Consider the following 20,170-nt stretch of genomic DNA (forward strand, 5'->3'; position numbering starts at 1 on the left):
AACAATCCTCAGAACATATTGGATAATTATTGAATGAATGGATGAATTTAAAACTTTGTAATGTCAATATCAATAAAGACTTTAAGAAGGGGTTATGGCTGAGCCCAGTATCATCTGACTGTAATCTGATCACCTGGGAAGCTTTAAGCTTTTCACTTTTTGGTTCAATTGTCTCTAAACACTCTTTGTCAGCTTTCATTCAAGAAACTCAGTCAGTCAGCTTCCTAATCTGAATCGTGACGTTCATGTGATGACTCAATGACTATAACTTGCCGTCAGTGGCAGTGCATAATTCATTTCTTTTATCATCAGAAGACTTTATAGTTAAGTACTTACCTTCAAGAGAAAAATTTTAAAATAGTGTAAGACTTAAGAACTAAGGTAGATGAGAACATGAGTTTGTATATTTTGGTGTGATTGGAAAAATGTACATAAAGGAAAATGGATTAAATCGTCTTATTAAATATATTATTTTGAACCTAAAATGTCTCTCTACTGTTAAACACAAGAAGAGAAAAATTAAAAGCAGTTTATATAGTATGTTGCATGAAAACCCAGAAAGATAGAGTCCGACAAACTAGCAAGTGGCCCTGACAGACTGTTTTAAAGTGAAGGGAGACATGATCAAGAAAATCTGGGCAGCTCCTTGTTTTTTCTGTCCCTTACCATCCAACTTGCACCCACATGTTACCTTTCTTTGCCTCGCTTTATAATTCCCGAAGGGTTTGCTTAAATGGGAAATAAGATCCGGTGAAGCTAATGAAATCACAGTATCTCAGTACATTGCCTTATTCTCTGTACTCTTCTGTTTGGTTCCCACTAAGAATAAATAGAGTCTCATCATTAAGCTTACTCAGACCCCATGTATGTGCTAATGTAGAAATTGATACCAGTCATTTATTGGCTATTAAATAAAATTTAACTGATTATTAAGTACTTTTTAATCACCAACTTCACAGATAATAGAAAATTTTAAGTTTTCGTTAAGTGGGTTTTTACTCTGGCCAACATGAAATGAAAAAGACTGGCCTACCTCCTCACATGAAACAACTAAAAGGTGAACAAACATATATATGAAGTAATTTATAAAATTCATGACAGTCGTGCATAAAGCCAGAGCATGAAAGCAATTCTTGAGAGTGAGGAGCATGGGTGTGGGCACCACTAGCTCACTGCCTTGTTTTGAGCCACGGAGGAATACGTTACCCAGGTAAAACACAGTGGAAGTGAATACCGAGGACCCAGAGCTGATCTTTCATAGATACTGAGGTAGGTAACCTGTGCAGGGTGCACAAAGGAAAGTAGAGCTGTGCAGGAGTAAAGGAGTTGTTTCAGAGAGCACCCAGAGTATTCAGCTCAGCACTGATCCATGATCCCTTACGAAGAAAATGCCTGAGGCTGAGAAATGCACAGGGCAAGAAAAGGATTGGATATGAGCCCAAGACTGGGAGCTAAGACTGTTCCCACCAGCCACAAAACATCATTTGCTTAGAGTATACACACACACACACACACAGACACACAGACATACACAGACACACAGAGACAGACACACACCCACAGACACACAGACATACACAGACACACAGACATACACAGACACTCACCCACAGACACACAGACATACACAGACACAGAAAGACACACAGACAGACACACACACACAGACACACACAGACACAGACACACACACACACACACACACACACAATCTTTTTAATACCAAGGAGAATAATTACTCATTGCCTGTATTTCTTCTAACAATTTTAGAAGTAAAGTTGGAATGCAGTGGACTTGAACTTGTCAGTGTGAATCTCTAAAAAGGTAACCCCAGCTGCTGTGAGTTTATACAAGCAACAGCCCTACCGTGTTCAGAAGATCCCATTTTGGGTGTTTCCTCTCTTTCTGGTTTCTACAGAGTTTCTCTTCCCTTTCCTATGATGTTTTCTGAGCCTTGTAGCACTCTCCACTCTCAATTAACCTCTGTGCTTAGAGAAGGTTTGAACCTCTGTATAAATCACTATCCACTGCCAAAAAACGCTTTCTCTGATGCGGCCTGAGATCTGCGCTAATCTAAGTGTAGAGAGTTGACTTCAGAAGGTAGTTTGATGCTAAGCCACTTTGGCAGAATAATAGTAGTGTGTTCTCAGAGACCGTGACATGAGCTGTGGCTTCTTGGGAAGATTTATAGTTACAGGGATGAGTTACATCCTGTGGGGAGGGCCTTAAATCTCGATCAAAGGCTGTGGGTTGGTTGTCACCATCATGTGTAGGCCACAGTTGCACCACGGATGCTCATGTCTCCCCAAATGTGTCATTACTCTAGCTTGCAAAGTTCACAGTGGGGTTAACACTCTTGATACCCCTCCGACCACCCACAACCCAATACTGCCCTGGGTCTTTCTAGTCTATGAAAGATAAGGAGCAGGGAGGACATTCCCAGGTCATTTCTATCTTGATTTCTCCATATCCTGGGATCAAAGTCAGTGGTGGAGAGGAGCTCATGTGGCCTCCTACACCTAGCTGAGGAGCTGATGGCTCCTGGAAGAGGAAGAATGAGTTTTCTTTATGAGGATGGCCTAAGATAAGGTGTTCATCGTGCGAGAAGAACCTACAACCATGAACACAGAGGCAGGTGAGTTAGACTCAAGGGGTTTTAAGAAGAATACATGAGGGCCAGAGGGAGGGATGGCTCAGCCGTTAAAGGCTAGGCTCCCAACCAGAAATATAAGAAGAATACCTGAAGCTGGGGGGGGAGGATGGTGCGACTGGAGAGAAGTTGGAGTAGATCTTGTGAGGAGTAGGTGTGATCTAAACACATTATTCTTGTATGTATAAAATCGCCAAAAAAAAATTTTTTTTCCAAAATTGAAAGTAAAACTGGAGAGAAGCGACTGTTTCCAAGTGACTGATACACATCTGAGAACAGAGATCCGGAAGACTGACAGAGATGCAAGTGTGCCATCAGCCAGGTGAGCACCCCCACAGCACCTACCTGTAATCAAAAACCGTCAGACGTACCAAGACACGTGGGCATACAAGCTATAAGGCAGTCAATAAGATGAGGTCGAACAGAAACTGACATAGGTGGTAGTTTTGGCAGAAAATGACATTAAAAGCTATTCTGACTCTACCCCACGCGTTAAAGACAAGTTTGGTAGATATTTTTAAGTCCCTAAATTGAACTTCTAGGAATGAAAACTACACTTGTAGTGGGAAAATACCACAGATGAATTAACTGCGGGTTTAGACCTGGAGGTCAGTGGACTTGAAGCTGGAGCCATTGTAAACCATGCATTTAAATGCAGACAGGAAAATATCATTAAGACCAGTAGAAGGAGTGAATTTGTAAGACAAGCCCAGTGTGTGAGGTTTGAAACCTTAAAGGAGCAAACAAAGAAAATATTGGAAGAAATAATGACCAGAATTTTCCTAATTTGATGGAACCTATAAATCTGCAGATAGGTGACACAATGAATACCAAGAACAGAAAGGAGAAAAACCAAATAAGAGGGAGAAAAAAAAAATCCACAATTCATCACGCCATGATAAAACTGATGGGAAAATATACCTGTTTTAAAAAATGAACAACAAAACCAGCAATAAGGAAAACTCTATCAGCAGTCAGAGAAACCAAGCTAAAGAATGACAGAAACAAATCTGGGTTAGGAAATAAGATTGTTGGAGTAACTGCTCCATGGTTGGTTTTTTTTTTTTTTTCCTTTTTTCCTTTTTTTTTTTGGAGCTGGGGACCGAACCAAGCACTCGCCCACTGAGCTAAATTCCTAACCCCTTGCTCCAGCTCCATGGTTTTTAAAAGGAAAGAGTGGGAAAGGAAGTTAGAAATCTAAACCCAAAAAGAATTAAGACAAAATAATTTTCAGATGTCCAAACGTTGGGAGAATTCATGTTCCACATATCTGCTTTCAATACTAAATGTTAAGGATGTCTCATAGGTAGAAAGCGGGGGGAGGGCACAAATACAGAGCCACACATACTAGAGTTCAGAGCATACTGAATATTTTCTTACAAATTCCTGGAAATGGCGTGGAGAGGTGAGGGGCGGGGCTTGGGGAGGGGGTTGAGCTGAAGCTGTTGGACTGGCAACTGCGCCTGCGCACTCCAGCGTTCCTGACTGGCTGTTGTTCCCCCTCCCAACTGGCATCACCAGGGAAACCATCCCTGAGCCGCAATCCACTGACCAGTTTCATGGCAGACTCCAAGGAAACCCCTGAGGAGCCGTTGGTGGGAGCGGTGGTCCAGGGAACCAACTCCACTCGCTTTCTGGTTTTCAATCCCAAAACAGCAGAACTAGTCGGCAGTCATCAGGTGGAACTGACACAAGAGTATCCGAAAGAAGGATGGGTGGAGGAAGATCCCAAGGAAATCCTTCAGTCTGTCTATGAATGCATAGCGAAAACTTGCGAGAAACTTACTGAGGCGAACATTGATACTTCCAAGATTAAAGCTATCGGCGTGAGTAACCAGCGGGAAACCACTGTGGTCTGGGACAAGTTCACGGGAGAGCCCCTATACAATGCCGTGGTGTGGCTTGATCTCAGAACCCAGTCTACTGTGGAGAGTCTCAATAAGAAAATCCCAGGGAATAGCAACTTTGTCAAGTCTAAGACAGGCCTTCCACTTAGCACTTACTTCAGTGCTGTGAAACTGCGGTGGATGCTGGACAACCTAAGACCCATTCAAAAGGCTGTTGAGGAAGACAGAGCCCTATTTGGAACCATCGACTCGTGGCTCATCTGGTGTATGACCGGAGGAGTCAACGGAGGCATCCACTGTACCGATGTAACAAATGCGAGCAGAACGATGCTTTTCAACATCCACTCTTTGGAATGGGATAAAGAACTCTGTAAATTTTTTGAAATTCCAATGAGCATCCTCCCAAATGTACGCAGTTCTTCCGAGATCTACGGCCAGATGACATCCGGGGCTTTGGAAGGCGTGCCAATATCCGGATGTTTGGGGGATCAGTCTGCTGCTTTAGTGGGACAAATGTGCTTCCAGGAAGGTCAAGCCAAAAACACGTACGGAACCGGATGTTTTTTACTATGCAATACAGGCCAGAAATGTGTATTTTCTGAACATGGCCTTCTGACTACAGTGGCTTACAAACTAGGCAAAAATAAGCCAGCTTTTTATGCCTTAGAAGGCTCTGTTGCTATAGCTGGTGCTGTTATTCGCTGGCTAAGAGACAATTTCGAACTTATAACGTCCTCGGGGGAAGTTGAAGATCTTGCAAGAGAGGTAGGCACGGCCTACGGCTGCTACTTTGTCCCAGCCTTTTCTGGGTTGTATGCACCTTACTGGGAACCCAGTGCAAGAGGGATAATCTGTGGTCTCACTCAGTTCACCAACAAATGCCATATTGCCTTTGCTGCATTAGAAGCCGTTTGTTTCCAAACCCGAGAGATTGTGGATGCCATGAACCGCGACTGTGGGATTCCACTCAGTCATTTGCGGGTAGATGGAAGAATGACCAACAACAAGATTCTCATGCAGCTCCAGGCAGATATTCTGCACATTCCGGTAGTTAAATCTGTTATGCCCGAAACCACAGCCCTGGGAGCAGCCATGGCAGCCGGAGCTGCAGAAGGGATAGATGTTTGGAGTATTGAACCCGAAGACTTGTCTTCAATGTTAATGGAACGATATGAACCACAAATCCAAGCCACAGAGAGTGAAATTCGTTTTTCAACATGGAAGAGAGCAGTGATGAAGTCAATGGGTTGGGTTACAGCCAAGGATCCTGAAAGTAACGCTAACCCTGTCTTCGCTTGCCTGCCCTTGGGGTTTTTTATAGTGAGTAGCATGACGTTATTAATTGGAGCAAGGTGTATCTCATACGCTGAAGAATAATTCCAACCACAGACTTGCAATGTGAGAGTTTATACAGAATGAATTCCATCTTTTAGTGTGAGACTAATATTATAGGTTTATTTTTACCTATAAACTACTTGCTACAGGATCCCAATGATGCTCCTACACATACTCCTTAAAGGTTTTGAATAAAGAGAGTACATTAGAAAACAATATGAAAAATCTCATGTTCTTAAAATCTACAGTTAAAGTTGTCATGATGGAGAAAAGCACTGTTTTCTTTTTTGGTATTTTATTTGACATGCAACATTTACATTTGTATCATATAGAGAAGCCCATTAATACATTCAGATCCCAAGGCAGCCAGTAGACAGAATGAGGACATCTTGATCACTCCAGATGTAAATCCTTTAGGTTAAGCAGTCATATGTGTAGGGCAACGTAACATTTACCAAGGGAAAAAATGTTTTCTAAAAAGGTAGTACTTTTTAGTACTACCTTTTAGTACTTTATAGCATATGTATAACTACTTACATTCAAAAATTTTAAAATAGAACATAATTTATGTTGATAAAGGAATATAAATATTAAATATATTAAATAAATGTAAAGTATTCCTTATGTCTTACACTCTCTTTTGACTATCTTCAATCTAAGCTGAAAAACAAAAGGTTACAGAGTAAATATTGTAGTACATATAGTACTTTATATAATATACTATTACATAATATAAACAATATATATCATATAAATTTATCATTTATTAGAAAATTAGATGTTATTTAATATGTTATATTTATGTTTATATATTTATATTTGTGCATGTACGAATACATATTATATATGTGACTTAAAATATTGTAAATATCCATAAATATTAAAATATATATATCATATAAATATAATAAGGCTGCAGTAAATACTGTTTTCAAAAGGGGATTATAAAAACGTAGTTGCAAGAGAACAAATGGCAGCATCACTTTAAGCTTCCAATAACATGTCATTTGATGTGACATTTCATTTATGTTTTAAAATGCACACTACAAAATCTAAAGTAAAAGAAAAATTAATTCTTTAACTATCTAAGTTAGAGCCATAAAATACTAAACTGATCCTAAGTGCAGTGTAAAACAGATAAAAATAATACGTAATGAATAGGAAAATACATTCAAATATAATCATGATGAGGAACACGGTAACTGTAAGTCTTCCAGTTATTTCTAATGAACAGCAATACTATGAAGCTAAGGCAAGATCCAGTGTGCATGTTCACCCAGAAAGCACTAATCATGTGCAGAAGCAAAGGTTAAAGGTGATCAAATTGGAAAAGATGTGCTGTGTTAAAATTAATCAAAAGAAATCTGAAGTACTTATTTCTGTGCTAAATGGCAAATTTCAGAACAAAGAGTATTACCAGTGATCAAAAGATGATTTTACAATGATAAAGGTAAAAGGATATACTCATTAATGCTCATAGTAATCATAAATATTTTTGTACTTGACGATCAAGCTTGAAAGTGTACAAAGTATAAACAGTAGAAATAAAATATTAATTCCAGCAAGTATTTTCATCACAATAGGACATGCAGACACAAATTCTGAAAATATAGAATATGTGAATAATCCCATGAATTGACTTAGTGGGCATTCATAGAGCATGGCTCTGACAATGGCATATATGTTCTTTTCAGGTGTTCCTGAGACATCTGCCACCATAGACCATAATCAAAGCACAGCCCATTTGGCTTCCAACTTTTTATGGATCTAAGTACATGGAAATAATCTTTGGAAAATTCCTAAGTACTTAGAAATTATGGTTTATTTTAAAGAATTTTTAGTTGAATTTGTTCTATTAAATTCATCTTATTAACATGTGTGAACTACTTTTTAAATTTTTATTGTCAAGAGCTTTCCATAAAATGAATTATACAAGATTGATCAGAATCAAAGTGTATATACACCTCAGTGAATGTCTGCACACCTTAGAACGGCCACTCTGAAGCTGTGCAGTCTCGTTCATGTAAAATTTTAGAAAATACAAATTAGAAGCCAGAGAGATGGCTCAGTAGGTAAGAAAGAACACTGGCTGCTCTTTCAGAGGATCTGGTTTTGATTTCCAGTACCCATTTGTCACAACTGTAACTCCTCTTCCAGAGAATCTGGTGCCTTTTCAGTCTAATAAAGTCACTAGACACAAACATACATGCAGGCAAAGCACATTTTTAAAAATACACACAAAAACTGAAAAAACATTTAAGAGAAACTACAAACCACAAGGACAGAGAGTAAACCATCTGCTGCTTTGGAACTGTGGGAAAGAGGAGGAGTGAAGGAGAAGAGGTACCTGCTTATGGTCATAGAGGGAGACACAGAAAACTGAAGGGTGACCAGCATGTCTATTATATTAGAGGCGATGATGGCTTCAAGAATGAATATGATCAAAGAGTTAATCAAATACACTCTATTTAGAAAAAAAGAACAAGTATACCTCAAGACTTTTTAAAAAAACATCTTCAAGCACTGAATAAACACAAGCTAATGCTTGTTCTTCTCTAGTGTGCACACTGAGGGAGCGCTACCATGCCACAGTTGACTGCAGCATGGCATGCATGTGCTTGTCCATTCTCTGGGCTGCATTTAGGAAGTATGAGTGTGACCTATAGGCTGTGGTCCAGGTAGTTCAACAATGACCATCTACCAATGGAATGTCAAAGAATCCATTAGTTGCTCAGTAAACAGGCTGTATGTTTCTAGTCTTAAGTATAAGCCTAAAGAAGCAGACACTCTACTGCCTGTGAAGGAATGGACTTGCCAGGAAGAACAATCAGGCCAAGAGAACAAGCTCCCTTCTCCTGTGTCCTTTATATAGACTGCCAGCAGAAGATGTGACCCAGATTAAAGGTCTAGCCTTCCACCTCAAAAGATACAGATTGAAAGTGGGGGCTGCCGCTGCAGAGAGCCCGTGGGCAGCACCCCACGAGCGAACTTGAGCCTCGGGACCACAGGTAAGACCAAATTTTCTGCTGCAAGAAAGCTGCCTGGTGAACTCAAGACACAGGCCCACAGGAACAGCTGAAGACCTGTAGAGAGGAAAAACCACACGCCGGAAAGCAGAACACTCTGTCCCCATAACTGACTGAAAGAGAGGAAAACAGGTCTACAGCACTCCTGACACACAGGCTTATAGGACAGTCAAGCCACTGTCAGAAATAGCAGAACAAAGTAACACTAGAGATAATCTGATGGCGGGAGGCAAGAGCAGGAACCCAAGCAACAGAAACCAAGACTACATGGCATCATCGGAGCTCAATTCTCTCACCAAAACAAACATGGAATATCCAAACACACCAGAAAAGCAAGATCTAGTTTCAAAATCATATTTGATCATGATGATGGAGGACTTCAAGAAAGACGTGAAGAACTCCCTTAGGGAAACACAGGAGAACATTAATAAACAAGTAGAAGCCTACAGAGAGGAATCGCAAAAATCCCTGAAAGAATCACAAAAATCCCTGAAAGAATCACAAAAATCCCTGAAAGAATTCCAGGAAAACACAATCAAACAGTTGAAGGAATTAAAAATGGAAATAGAAGCAATCAAGAAAGAACACATGGAAACAACCCTGGATATAGAAAACCAAAAGAAGAGACAAGGAGCTGTAGATACAAGCTTCACCAACAGAATACAAGAGATGGAAGAGAGAATCTCAGGAGCAGAAGATTCCATAGAAATCATTGACTCAACTGTCAAAGATAATGTAAAGCGGAAAGAGCTACTGGTCCAAAACATACAGGAAATCTAGGACTCAATGAGAAGATCAAACCTAAGTATAATAGGTATAGAAGAGAGTGAAGACTCCCAGCTCAAAGGACCAGTAAATATCTTCAACAAAATCATAGAAGAAAACTTACCTAACCTAAAAAAAGAGATACCCATAGACATACAAGAAACCTACAGAACTCCAAATAGATTGGACCAGAAAAGAAACACCTCCCATCACATAATTTTCAAAACACCAAACGCACAAAATAAAGAATATTAAAAGCAGTAAGGGAAAAAGGTCAAGTAACATATAAAGGCAGACCTATCAGAATCACACCAGACTTCTCGCCAGAAACTATGAAGGCCAGAAGATCCTGGACTGATATCATACAGACCCTAAGAGAACACAAATGCCAGCCCAGGTTACTGTATCCTGCAAAACTCTCAATTAACATAGATGGAGAAACCAAGACATTCCATGACAAAACCAAATTTACACAATATCTTTCTACAAATCCAGCACTACAAAGGATAATAAAGGGTAAAGCCCAACATAAGGAGGCAAGCTATACCCTAGAAGAAGCAAGAAACTAATCGTCTTGGCAACAAAACAAAGAGAATGAAAGCACACAAACATAACCTCACATCCAAATATGAATACAACGAGAAGCAATAATCACTATTCCTTAATATCTCTCAACATCAATGGCCTCAACTCCCCAATAAAAAGAAATAGATTAACAAACTGGATACGCAACGAGGACCCTGCATTCTGCTACCTACAGGAAACACACCTCAGAGACAAAGACAGGCACTACCTCAGAGTGAAAGGCTAGAAAACAACTTTCCAAGCAAATGGTCAGAAGAAGCAAGCTGGAGTAGCCATTCTAATATCAAATAAAATCAATTTCCAACTAAAAGTCATCAAAAAGATAAGGAAGGACACTTCATATACATCAAAGGAAAAATCCACCAAGATGAACTCTCAATCCTAAATATCTATGCCCCAAATACAAGGGCACCTACATACGTAAAAGAAACCTTACTAAAGCTCAAAACACACATTGCACCTCACACAATAATAGTGGGAGATTTCAACACCCCACTCTCATCAATGGACAGATCATGGAAACAGAAATTAAACAGTGATGTCGACAGACTAAGAGAAGTCATGAGCCAAATGGACTTAACAGATATTTATAGAACATTCTATCCTAAAGCAAAAGGATATACCTTCTTCTCAGCTCCTCATGGTACTTTCTCCAAAATTGACCATATAAATGGTCAAAGAATGGGCCTCAACAGGTACAGAAAGATAGAAATAATCCCATGCATGCTATCGGACCACCACGGCCTAAAACTGGTCTTCAATAACAATAAGGGAAGAATGCCCACATATACGTGGAAATTGAACAATGCTCTACTCAATGATAACCTGGTCAAGGAAGAAATAAAGAAATTAAAAACTTTTTAGAATTTAATGAAAATGAAGGTACAACATACCCAAACTTATGGGACACAATGAAAGCTGTGCTAAGAGGAAAACTCATAGCGCTGAGTGCCTGCAGAAAGAAACAGGAAAGAGCATATGTCAGCAGCTTGACAGCACACCTAAAAGCTCTAGAACAAAAAGAAGCAAATACACCCAGGAGGAGTAGAAGGCAGGAAATAATCAAACTCAGAGCTGAAATCAACCAAGTGGAAACAAAAAGGACCATAGAAAGAATCAACAGAACCAAAAGTTGGTTCTTTGAGAAAATCAACAAGATAGATAAACCCTTAGCCAGACTAATGAGAGGACACAGAGAGTGCGTCCAAATTAACAAAATCAGAAATGAAAAGGGAGACATAACTACAGATTCAGAGGAAATTCAAAAAATCATCAGATCTTACTATAAAAACCTATATTCAACAAAACTTGAAAATCTTCAGGAAATGGACAATTTCCTAGGCAGATACCAGGTATCGAAGTTAAATCAGGAACAGATAAACCAGTTAAACAACCCCATAACTCCTAAGGAAATAGAAGCAGTCATTAAAGGTCTCCCAACCAAAAAGAGCCCAGGTCCAGACGGGTTTAATGCAGAATTCTATCAAACCTCCATAGAAGACCTCATACCAATATTATCCAAACAATTCCACAAAATTGAAACAGATGGATCACTCCCGAATACCTTCTACGAAGCCACAATTACTCTTATACCTAAACCACACAAAGACACAACAAAGAAAGAGAACTTCAGACCAATTTCCCTTATGAATATTGACGCAAAAATACTCAATAATATTCTGGCAAACCGAATTCAAGAGCACATCAAAACAATCATCCACCATGATCAAGTAGGCTTCATCCCAGGCATGCAGGGATGGTTTAATATACGGAAAACCATCAACGTGATCCATTATATAAACAAACTGAAAGAACAGAACCACATGATCATTTCATTAGATGCTGAGAAAGCATTTGACAAAATTCAACACCCCTTCATGATAAAAGTCCTGGAAAGAATAGGAATTCAAGGCCCATACATAAACATAGTAAAAGCCATATACAGCAAACCAGTTGCTAACATTAAACTAAATGGAGAGAAACTTGAAGCAATCCCACTAAAATCAGGGACTAGACAAGGCTGCCCACTCTCTCCCTACTTATTCAATATAGTTCTTGAAGTTCTAGCCAGAGCAATCAGACAACAAAAGGAGATCAAGGGGATACAGATCAGAAAAGAAGAGGTCAAAATATCACTATTTGCAGATGACATGATAGTATATTTAAGTGATCCCAAAAGTTCCACCAGAGAACTACTAAAGCTGATAAACAACTTCAGCAAAGTGGCTGGGTATAAAATTAACTCAAATAAATCAGTTGCCTTCCTCTATACAAAAGAGAAACAAGCCGAGAAAGAAATTAGGGAAATGACACCCTTCATAATAGACCCAAATAATATAAAGTACCTCGGTGTGACTTTAACCAAGCAAGTAAAAGATCTGTACAATAAGAACTTCAAGACACTGAGGAAAGAAATTGAAGAAGACCTCAGAAGATGGAAAGATCTCCCATGCTCATGGATTGGCAGGATTAATATAGTAAAAATGGCCATTTTACCAAAAGCAATCTACAGATTCAATGCAATCCCCATCAAAATACCAATCCAATTCTTCAAAGTGTTAGACAGAACAATTTGCAAATTCATCTGGAATAACAAAAAACCCAGGATAGCTAAAGCTATCCTCAACAATAAAAGGACTTCAGGGGGAATCACTATCCCTGAACTCAAGCAGTATTACAGAGCAATAGTGATAAAAACTGCATGGTATTGGTACAGAGAAAGACAGATAGACCAATGGAATAGAATTGAAGACCCAGAAATGAACCCACACACCTATGGTCACTTGATTTTTGACAAAGGAGCCAAAACCATCCAATGGAAAAAAGATAGCATTTTCAGCAAATGGTGCTGGTTCAACTGGAGGTCAACATGTAGAAGAATGCAGATCGATCCATGCTTATCACCCTGTACAAAGCTTAAGTCCAAGTGGATCAAGGACCTCCACATCAAACCAGATACACTCAAACTAATAGAAGAACAACTAGGGAAGCATCTGGAACACATGGGCACTGGAAAAAATTTCCTGAACAAAACACCAATGGCTTACGCTCTAAGATCAAGAATCGACAAATGGGATCTCATAAAACTGCAAAGCTTCTGTAAGGCAAAGGACACTGTGGTTAGGACAAAACGGCAACCAACAGATTTGGAAAAGATCTTTACCAATCCTACAACAAATAGAGGCCTTATATCCAAAATATACAAAGAACTCAAGAAGTTAGACCGCAGGGAAACAAATAACCCTATTAAAAAATGGGGTTCAGAGCTAAACAAACAATTCACAGCTGAGGAATGGCGAATGGCTGAGAAACACCTAAAGAAATGTTCAACATCTTTAGTCATAAGGGAAATGCAAATCAAAACAACCCTGAGATTTCACCTCACACCAGTGAGAATGGCTAAGATCAAAAACTCAGGTGACAGCAGATGCTGGCGAGGATGTGGAGAAAGAGGAACACTCCTCCATTGTTGGTGGGATTGCAGACTGGTAAAACCATTCTGGAAATCTGGAGGTTCCTCAGAAAATTGGACATTGAACTGCCTGAGGATCCAGCTATACCTCTCTTGGGCATATACCCAAAAGATGCCTCAACATTTAAAAGAGACCCGTGCTCCACTATGTTCATCGCAGCCTTATTTATAATAGCCAGAAACTGGAAATAACCCAGATGCCCTTCAACAGAGGAATGGATACAGAAAATGTGGTACATCTACACAATGGAATATTACTCAGCTATCAAAAACAACGGCTTTATGAAATTCATAGGCAAATGTTTGGAACTGGAAAATATCATCCTGAGTGAGCTAACCCAATCACAAAAAGACATACATGGTATGCACTCATTGATAAGTGGCTATTAGCCCAAATGCTTGAATTACCCTAGATCCCTAGAACAAACGAAACTCAAGACGGATGATCAAAATGTGAATGCTTCACTCCTTCTTTAAATGAGGAAAAAGAATACCCTTGGCAGGGAAGGGAGAGGCAAAGATTAAAACAGAGACTGAAGGAACACCCATTCAGAGCCTGCCCCACATGTGGCCCATACATATACAGCCACCCAATTAGACAAGATGGATGAAGCAAAGAAGTGCAGACCGACAGGAGCAGGATGTAGATCGCTCCTGAGAGACACAGCCAGAATACAGCAAATACAGAGGCGAATGCCAGCAGCAAACCACTGTACTGAGAATAGGTCCCCCGTTGAAGGAATCAGAGAAAGAACTGGAAGAGCTTGAAGGGGCTCGAGACCCCATATGTACAACAATGTCAAGCAACCAGAGCTTCCAGGGACTAAGCCACTACCTAAAGTCTATACATGGACTGACCCTGGACTCTGACCTCATAGGTAGCAATGAATATCCTAGTAAGAGCACCAGTGGAAGGGGAAGCCCTTGGTCCTGCTAAGACTGAACCCCCAGTGAACTAGATTGTTGGGGGGAGGGCGGCAATGGGGGGAGGGTTGGGAGGGGAACACCCATAAGGAAGGGGAGGGGGGAGGGGGATGTTTGCCCGGAAACCGGGAAAGGGAATAACACTCGAAATGTATGTAAGAAATACTCAAGTTAATAAAAAAAAAGAAAGAAAGAAAGAAAGTGGGTCTGCCCACATTCAATTTTTAAAAATCCCCCACGAGTGTACCCAGCCATTTGGGGTTTGGTTAATTTCAGATGCAGTCAAATTGACCATCAAGAATAGCCGTCTGAAATGTTAAGAAAAGCATTTATCTTAGCAGTGTCCCAGTCACATTCCTTCCATGAACGCCCTCCTGCGACTATCAGCTTCCCTCCTTGTCAAGAGTCACCTTTGCCTCTGTATATCTCACTTCATAATTCATCTTATATGATGCTGATGAATAAGAGTACTTCACCATCACAAGAGCTTCTGTGCTTCCCATGATGAAAACAGCTAGTTGATAATTTCTCTATGCGGCTACTAAACTTTCTGATTAACCTGTGATGGTGGGGTCCCATTGCACGCATGCTCTGAGACTGTCGCCCTTTAATTTGAAGCATGTGTGTGGAGTTGGTGGAACTGGAACAGGAAACATGGACACGAATAGCGCCTAGATACTATTTCTCAAGGGAACAGCTTGTAAATCAAATCAAGGGAGTGGTGGCTGGGAGGAGGGGAAGTAATGAATGAAGAGAGAGAGAGAGAGAGTCAGCAAATGTATCTAAAGAGATATAAGGTGCACTATTAAATCTAAAGACAAACACGGCATTTGAATATGATGTGGGAGAGTCATTAAATAGCTACATAGATTCTGGGTTAGCTCTAGGATTGTAAACTACATGCACTGGACATAGAGATAAGCAGCCCCACCCTCACCTCACCCCCAACTAGCTTCTGCTCATAATCTGTAGTTGTACCTTTCTGCCTGATCTCTGGGACTTTATTATCATATTGACAGAAGTACCTATAAAGTCCCAGGGAAGCTGCTGCGCTTGCACATGCCTCAGGGCTGGATCTGTTATATTCAGAATCTCCATTTAGGTAGAACGTTATGTGCCAACTCTTTGACTATTAGATATGGAAATTTTGCTCTGTGCTTTTTTGTTTTTTTCTAAGAACGTAGCGACTAATAAGATCCTCTGCGGTAATCATCCAGCACAGTCCAGATACACCATCATCTCAGTCGGTAGCCTACTTGAGCTCCCCGCGAAATGATGACTCTATACTCTGATTGCTCCAATCAAAACTTAATACACTTAGTATTTAAATATTCTCTGTGGTTCCTATCGACAACCTTTATTGCGCAATTTATTTGAGCTTTGAAGAGACTGTGTGTTATCCTTGCCCTCTTTGTGTTTGGCATGCATTACTGCTCATTAGCATGTCAACTCTCACCAAATGAATTTCTTTTAGCCAATAAAAAAAGAAGTGGTTGATAGACCCTTGGTGAGAACAAGCAGGAAGACTGTGTTGATTATCTTGTTTTAAACCATCTGAGGTGCAGTGCATTGTAAACAAGCCACAAATCTCTTACCCTTAGTTATGAGAGTATGTTTTTTTTCAAATATCAGAAAAGCCAAGCTTAGAAATGATTATAGAGACAAAATTAGTAAGAAGACATTATATCTCTATTAGTAACCCCTAAGAAAATGTGGCAAAATTCAGAACAAACAAACAGAAAACATTCGAATGACTGCAAATAAGGACAATTCTGTTTGTCTCCAGAGCTTTTCTTGGGAAAGTCAGACAGCTCTGTGCACGGATGCACAGCTGCCCCTCCCCTCGTGTTTTCCCCTCTGGAGCCTGGACAGTGAGGAGAGCGGGGGATGAACAGAGAACACCAAAGGAACTATCTCAGAAATACATTATTTGAAAAATATTTGATATGCAGTTTTGATTGATTTGCTCAAACAAGACTGTGAAACATCTTACAGAATGAAGGCAATAATACACCTATCAGATTTCTTATGACATTTAGAATTTTGTTTTGCCAATGAGCAATTTGGAGAATATATACAAATATACATACATACATACATACATACATACATACATACATACAACTTATTTTTTTTTGGTTCTTTTTTCGGAGCTGGGGACCGAACCCCGGGCCTTGCGCTTTCTAGGTAAGCGCTCTACCACTGAGCTAAATCCCCAACCCCTATACATACAACTTTTATTGTAAATTATTCTAGGCACTCGCTAGAAGATTCTGAATTGTAATAAAATTCTTCATTCAACAACGACTAATTTCTTTAAAAAATGCTTACAGATTCTTCAAGGAGTTGTTTCCTTAGTCACAAAGCGTCATAAAATCTGGAAATGAACTGCTGGACAAAAACTTCTCTACAGAGAAAGCTTGCTACTCAATTCCCCAACATGGAGTTACCCAAGAAATCCTTTCCTTTTGCAGGACACAAAATTTTTGTCTCCCAGATCCTGTGCACCCCCAGCCTCCTCCCTCCTGATCTGTGCATCCCCACCCTCCTCCCTCCTGATCCTGTGCACCCCACCCTCCTCCCTCCTGATCCTGTGCATCCCCAGCCTCCTCCCTCCTGATCCTGTGCATCCCCACCCTCCTCCCTCCTGATCCTGTGCATCCCCAGCCTCCTCCCTCCTGATCCTGTGCATCCTCACCCTCCTCCCTCCTGATCCTGGCATCCCCAGCCTCCTCCCTCCTGATCCTGTGCACCCCCACCCTCCTCCCTCCTGATCCTGTGCATCCCCACACTCCTCTCACTCTTCCTCCTCTTATTCCTTATGTCTCCATTTCCCTTACTTAACCTTGCTTTGTGTCTTTTACCTGAAACAAAATCCACTGGGCAGTATCATAACTACTGATATTGATAAACATCAAAATAATGGCAGGCAGTTTAGTATCCTGCAGAGGGACATGCACTAAAAAGTGGCACTGGCAAGTAGGTCCCACTGGGCACCAAGCAGCGATGCACTAAAGTTCCAGCATGCTGCTCCATAGAGAAGATTGACATTGTTACAGCTATACCAAAACCAACTCCTGTACCAACCGTTTGCCTCTAAGTATTTGGAGGATTATTTACCTAACTTTCACTCACTGTGTCTGAGCCTCTAGCCTTCAGTTCTAAACACTGCAGTTTTCCCTGTCTCTGTGTGCTTTCTCCTTTCTCCTATGTCCGAGTTTCTCTTCTCACAGCAGCCCCAAGGACATTATGAAAATGATTCAATACTTATGAATAGGGAAACATGAAGAAAACATGAAATCACTTTATGAAACTCTCCTGCAGCCTTCGACGATGTTCCATTTCTGGTATGCGACTCATCACTATCACTAGAGAGCTTGAGTTATGCACTCTTCATTTGTCAAGTACCTCAAATCATATTCCAAACGGATTTCAACTAAAATTTCTAAATCACATACTGGAAATTACTGTTCATAGAGGTTTATACAGCCCAAGTTCTCAGAGCTGGTTTGAGTCTGGAAGCACTAAGACCCAAGGAAAGTCCCAACTTGTCTTTGCAATCTTCAATTTTTAAATAATATTCTTTTAAAATTTCATATGATTTATTTTGATCATTTTCTTCTCTCCTTCAGCTCTCTCATACGCACCCTCTTGCAGTCTCTTGTGTCCACCCTCCCAACTTGGAGTTATTTATTTCCTTGCCCCATCTGATCTAGTTGAGCAGCCAATAACTCTTGGGAGTGGGAACTTCCCCTTAGTGTAGTCAAACTACCAGGAGACTTGTCATAAAGAAAAGCCGACTCGAGCTCCCAGTAACTACAATTCTGCTAAATGGACATAGTACTTAAAAGACTTTTAATGGCTTACGGCTCTGCTATCCCCACCCTCATCATCTCTGCTTGTAGTAGATAGTACTCAGCACAGAGATCCTTAATTGGTCAATGTGCATAGAATAAAAATTCAATTTTAAATATATCAAACACCACTAGTTTCCTCGGGGTTCAGACTTAGAGAGATTGGCAAATGAAGCAACAAATGTCGATTCCTCTCCAGCATTCAACGATGCCTCAAGGTAATGGCAATCACAACTCCTCGTTTCGTATTTCATTCACTCTAGTGCAGGTATCCCCATCACATACTGCCCAATACACTCTAACTCGCTGCACTGTCCAACTAGTTTATCCTCTCCGTAGAGGAATGTTAATCCAGCAACATGGCTGCTCTTACAAGGGATCACATCCAAAGAACTAGGTCTATATGATTCAGCCAGAATACAGACATGCCCTGAATTATAGTATGATGATCTGGCTGGAATACAGACACACCCTTTGTACACTCCTTTAAACCCTAACAGTGGAAGTTAAGGTTTGTTTCATAGAAGGAAGTAGCCATGTTTGAAAGTACCTTCTATTTGAGGGCCAGGCTAAATGATGAATCAGAGAAAGATTTGACAGAACGAGTCAAAAGATAGGACAGGCCCAACTCTTACAAGGACAGGAAAGAAAGGCTACCTAAGAGCACTATAGGGAGAGAGTAGTGAGTTGGGAGACAGTGCAGTGCAGTTGGACACAGAACTGTTTGGGTGAGTGGAGTTCAGAAAAGCAGTTTTGTCAAGCAGAGCAATTCAGTAAGAAGTCAAGAGGGGCAGTTTCAATCAATGATCTTGGAAAGCAGTTTGAGTCAGACCAGCCGAGCTGAATTGGGAAGGCAGTCTTCATAGAGAACTAGTAAGTGCCACGTCATTCAGTAGTAAGCCTCCTAGACAATCATTACGTCTAGCAAATAAAAGTTACATTTACACCTCTACATGTCTAGCATGCCCCACCACGTTTTAGCTTTCCTCCAGCATCTCATGGATGAGAGGTAAATGGTGGCTAAGCATGGCGTCCAGGCCTTCTCATCTCCACACAGAACCTTTGGGTCTTTCAGAAAATGGCAACAATGCGGAAATAAGGGTGGGAATTCAAGTTACTCCTCCATACAATGCTTTCTAGTGGTCTAGAGTTGGCTCGTCACATGACCTTAACAATCCCAGCGGTGGAAGGGAGGGGCCGTGGGAGGAGGAGCTGTGGGAAGAGACACTGAGAAGGGGCGTGGATATAGGGATTAATGACAGGCTCCAAGGGATCAAAGCAATAAACAGTACACCCCAGGCATCCTCAAGCTCCACAGCGCACCACTGCCTTATTCAACAGCTGAGGCTAAGACACGGGCATCTCTCCATGCCTGCTCTGCCTGGTTCTGAAAACGGAAGTCTGGCTATCTTACCTACTGCTTTTGAGAGAATAAGACAGTAATCCAACCAACATTGTATTAAGTGCGGCTCCAGTTAGCCCTTCAAACTGCGTCTTCGGGATTCACCTCACTCTCCCATCACGACACAGAGATGCCAGACAGCCATAGTTAGAGCCCTGAAGTTCATTCTTCTTGTTTTCTCTATATCTGTGTAAAGAATCATTCCACCTCAGGAAGGTCATGCTCTCCTCCAAATGTAGAAATGGGGAAATGGGACCCTGACACAACACTTGGGATATAGAGGATGAGAAGTTTGAGCTCGTTCTTGACT

The 20,170-nt window shown here is 40.7% G+C and overlaps 1 protein-coding gene and 1 long non-coding RNA gene across 3 annotated transcripts in view; one reads left to right on the forward strand and one right to left on the reverse strand.

Annotated features, from left to right (window-relative positions):
• LOC102554702 (uncharacterized) overlaps positions 1 to 20,170 on the reverse strand; it is a 237,821-nt gene that overhangs the window by 118,608 nt on the left and 99,043 nt on the right. The window lies entirely within an intron of this gene.
• Gk2 (glycerol kinase 2) lies at positions 4,196 to 6,048 on the forward strand. The gene has a single exon (NM_001004077.1). The coding sequence runs from the start codon at positions 4,210 to 4,212 to the stop codon at positions 5,872 to 5,874; it is 1,665 nt and encodes a 554-aa protein (NP_001004077.1). The 5' UTR covers positions 4,196 to 4,209; the 3' UTR covers positions 5,875 to 6,048.

Source organism: Rattus norvegicus, chromosome 14 (assembly GCF_021556685.1).
Source record: "Rattus norvegicus strain SHRSP/BbbUtx chromosome 14, alternate assembly SHRSP_T2T, whole genome shotgun sequence".
In the NCBI taxonomy this organism is placed as follows: domain Eukaryota; kingdom Metazoa; phylum Chordata; class Mammalia; order Rodentia; family Muridae; genus Rattus; species Rattus norvegicus.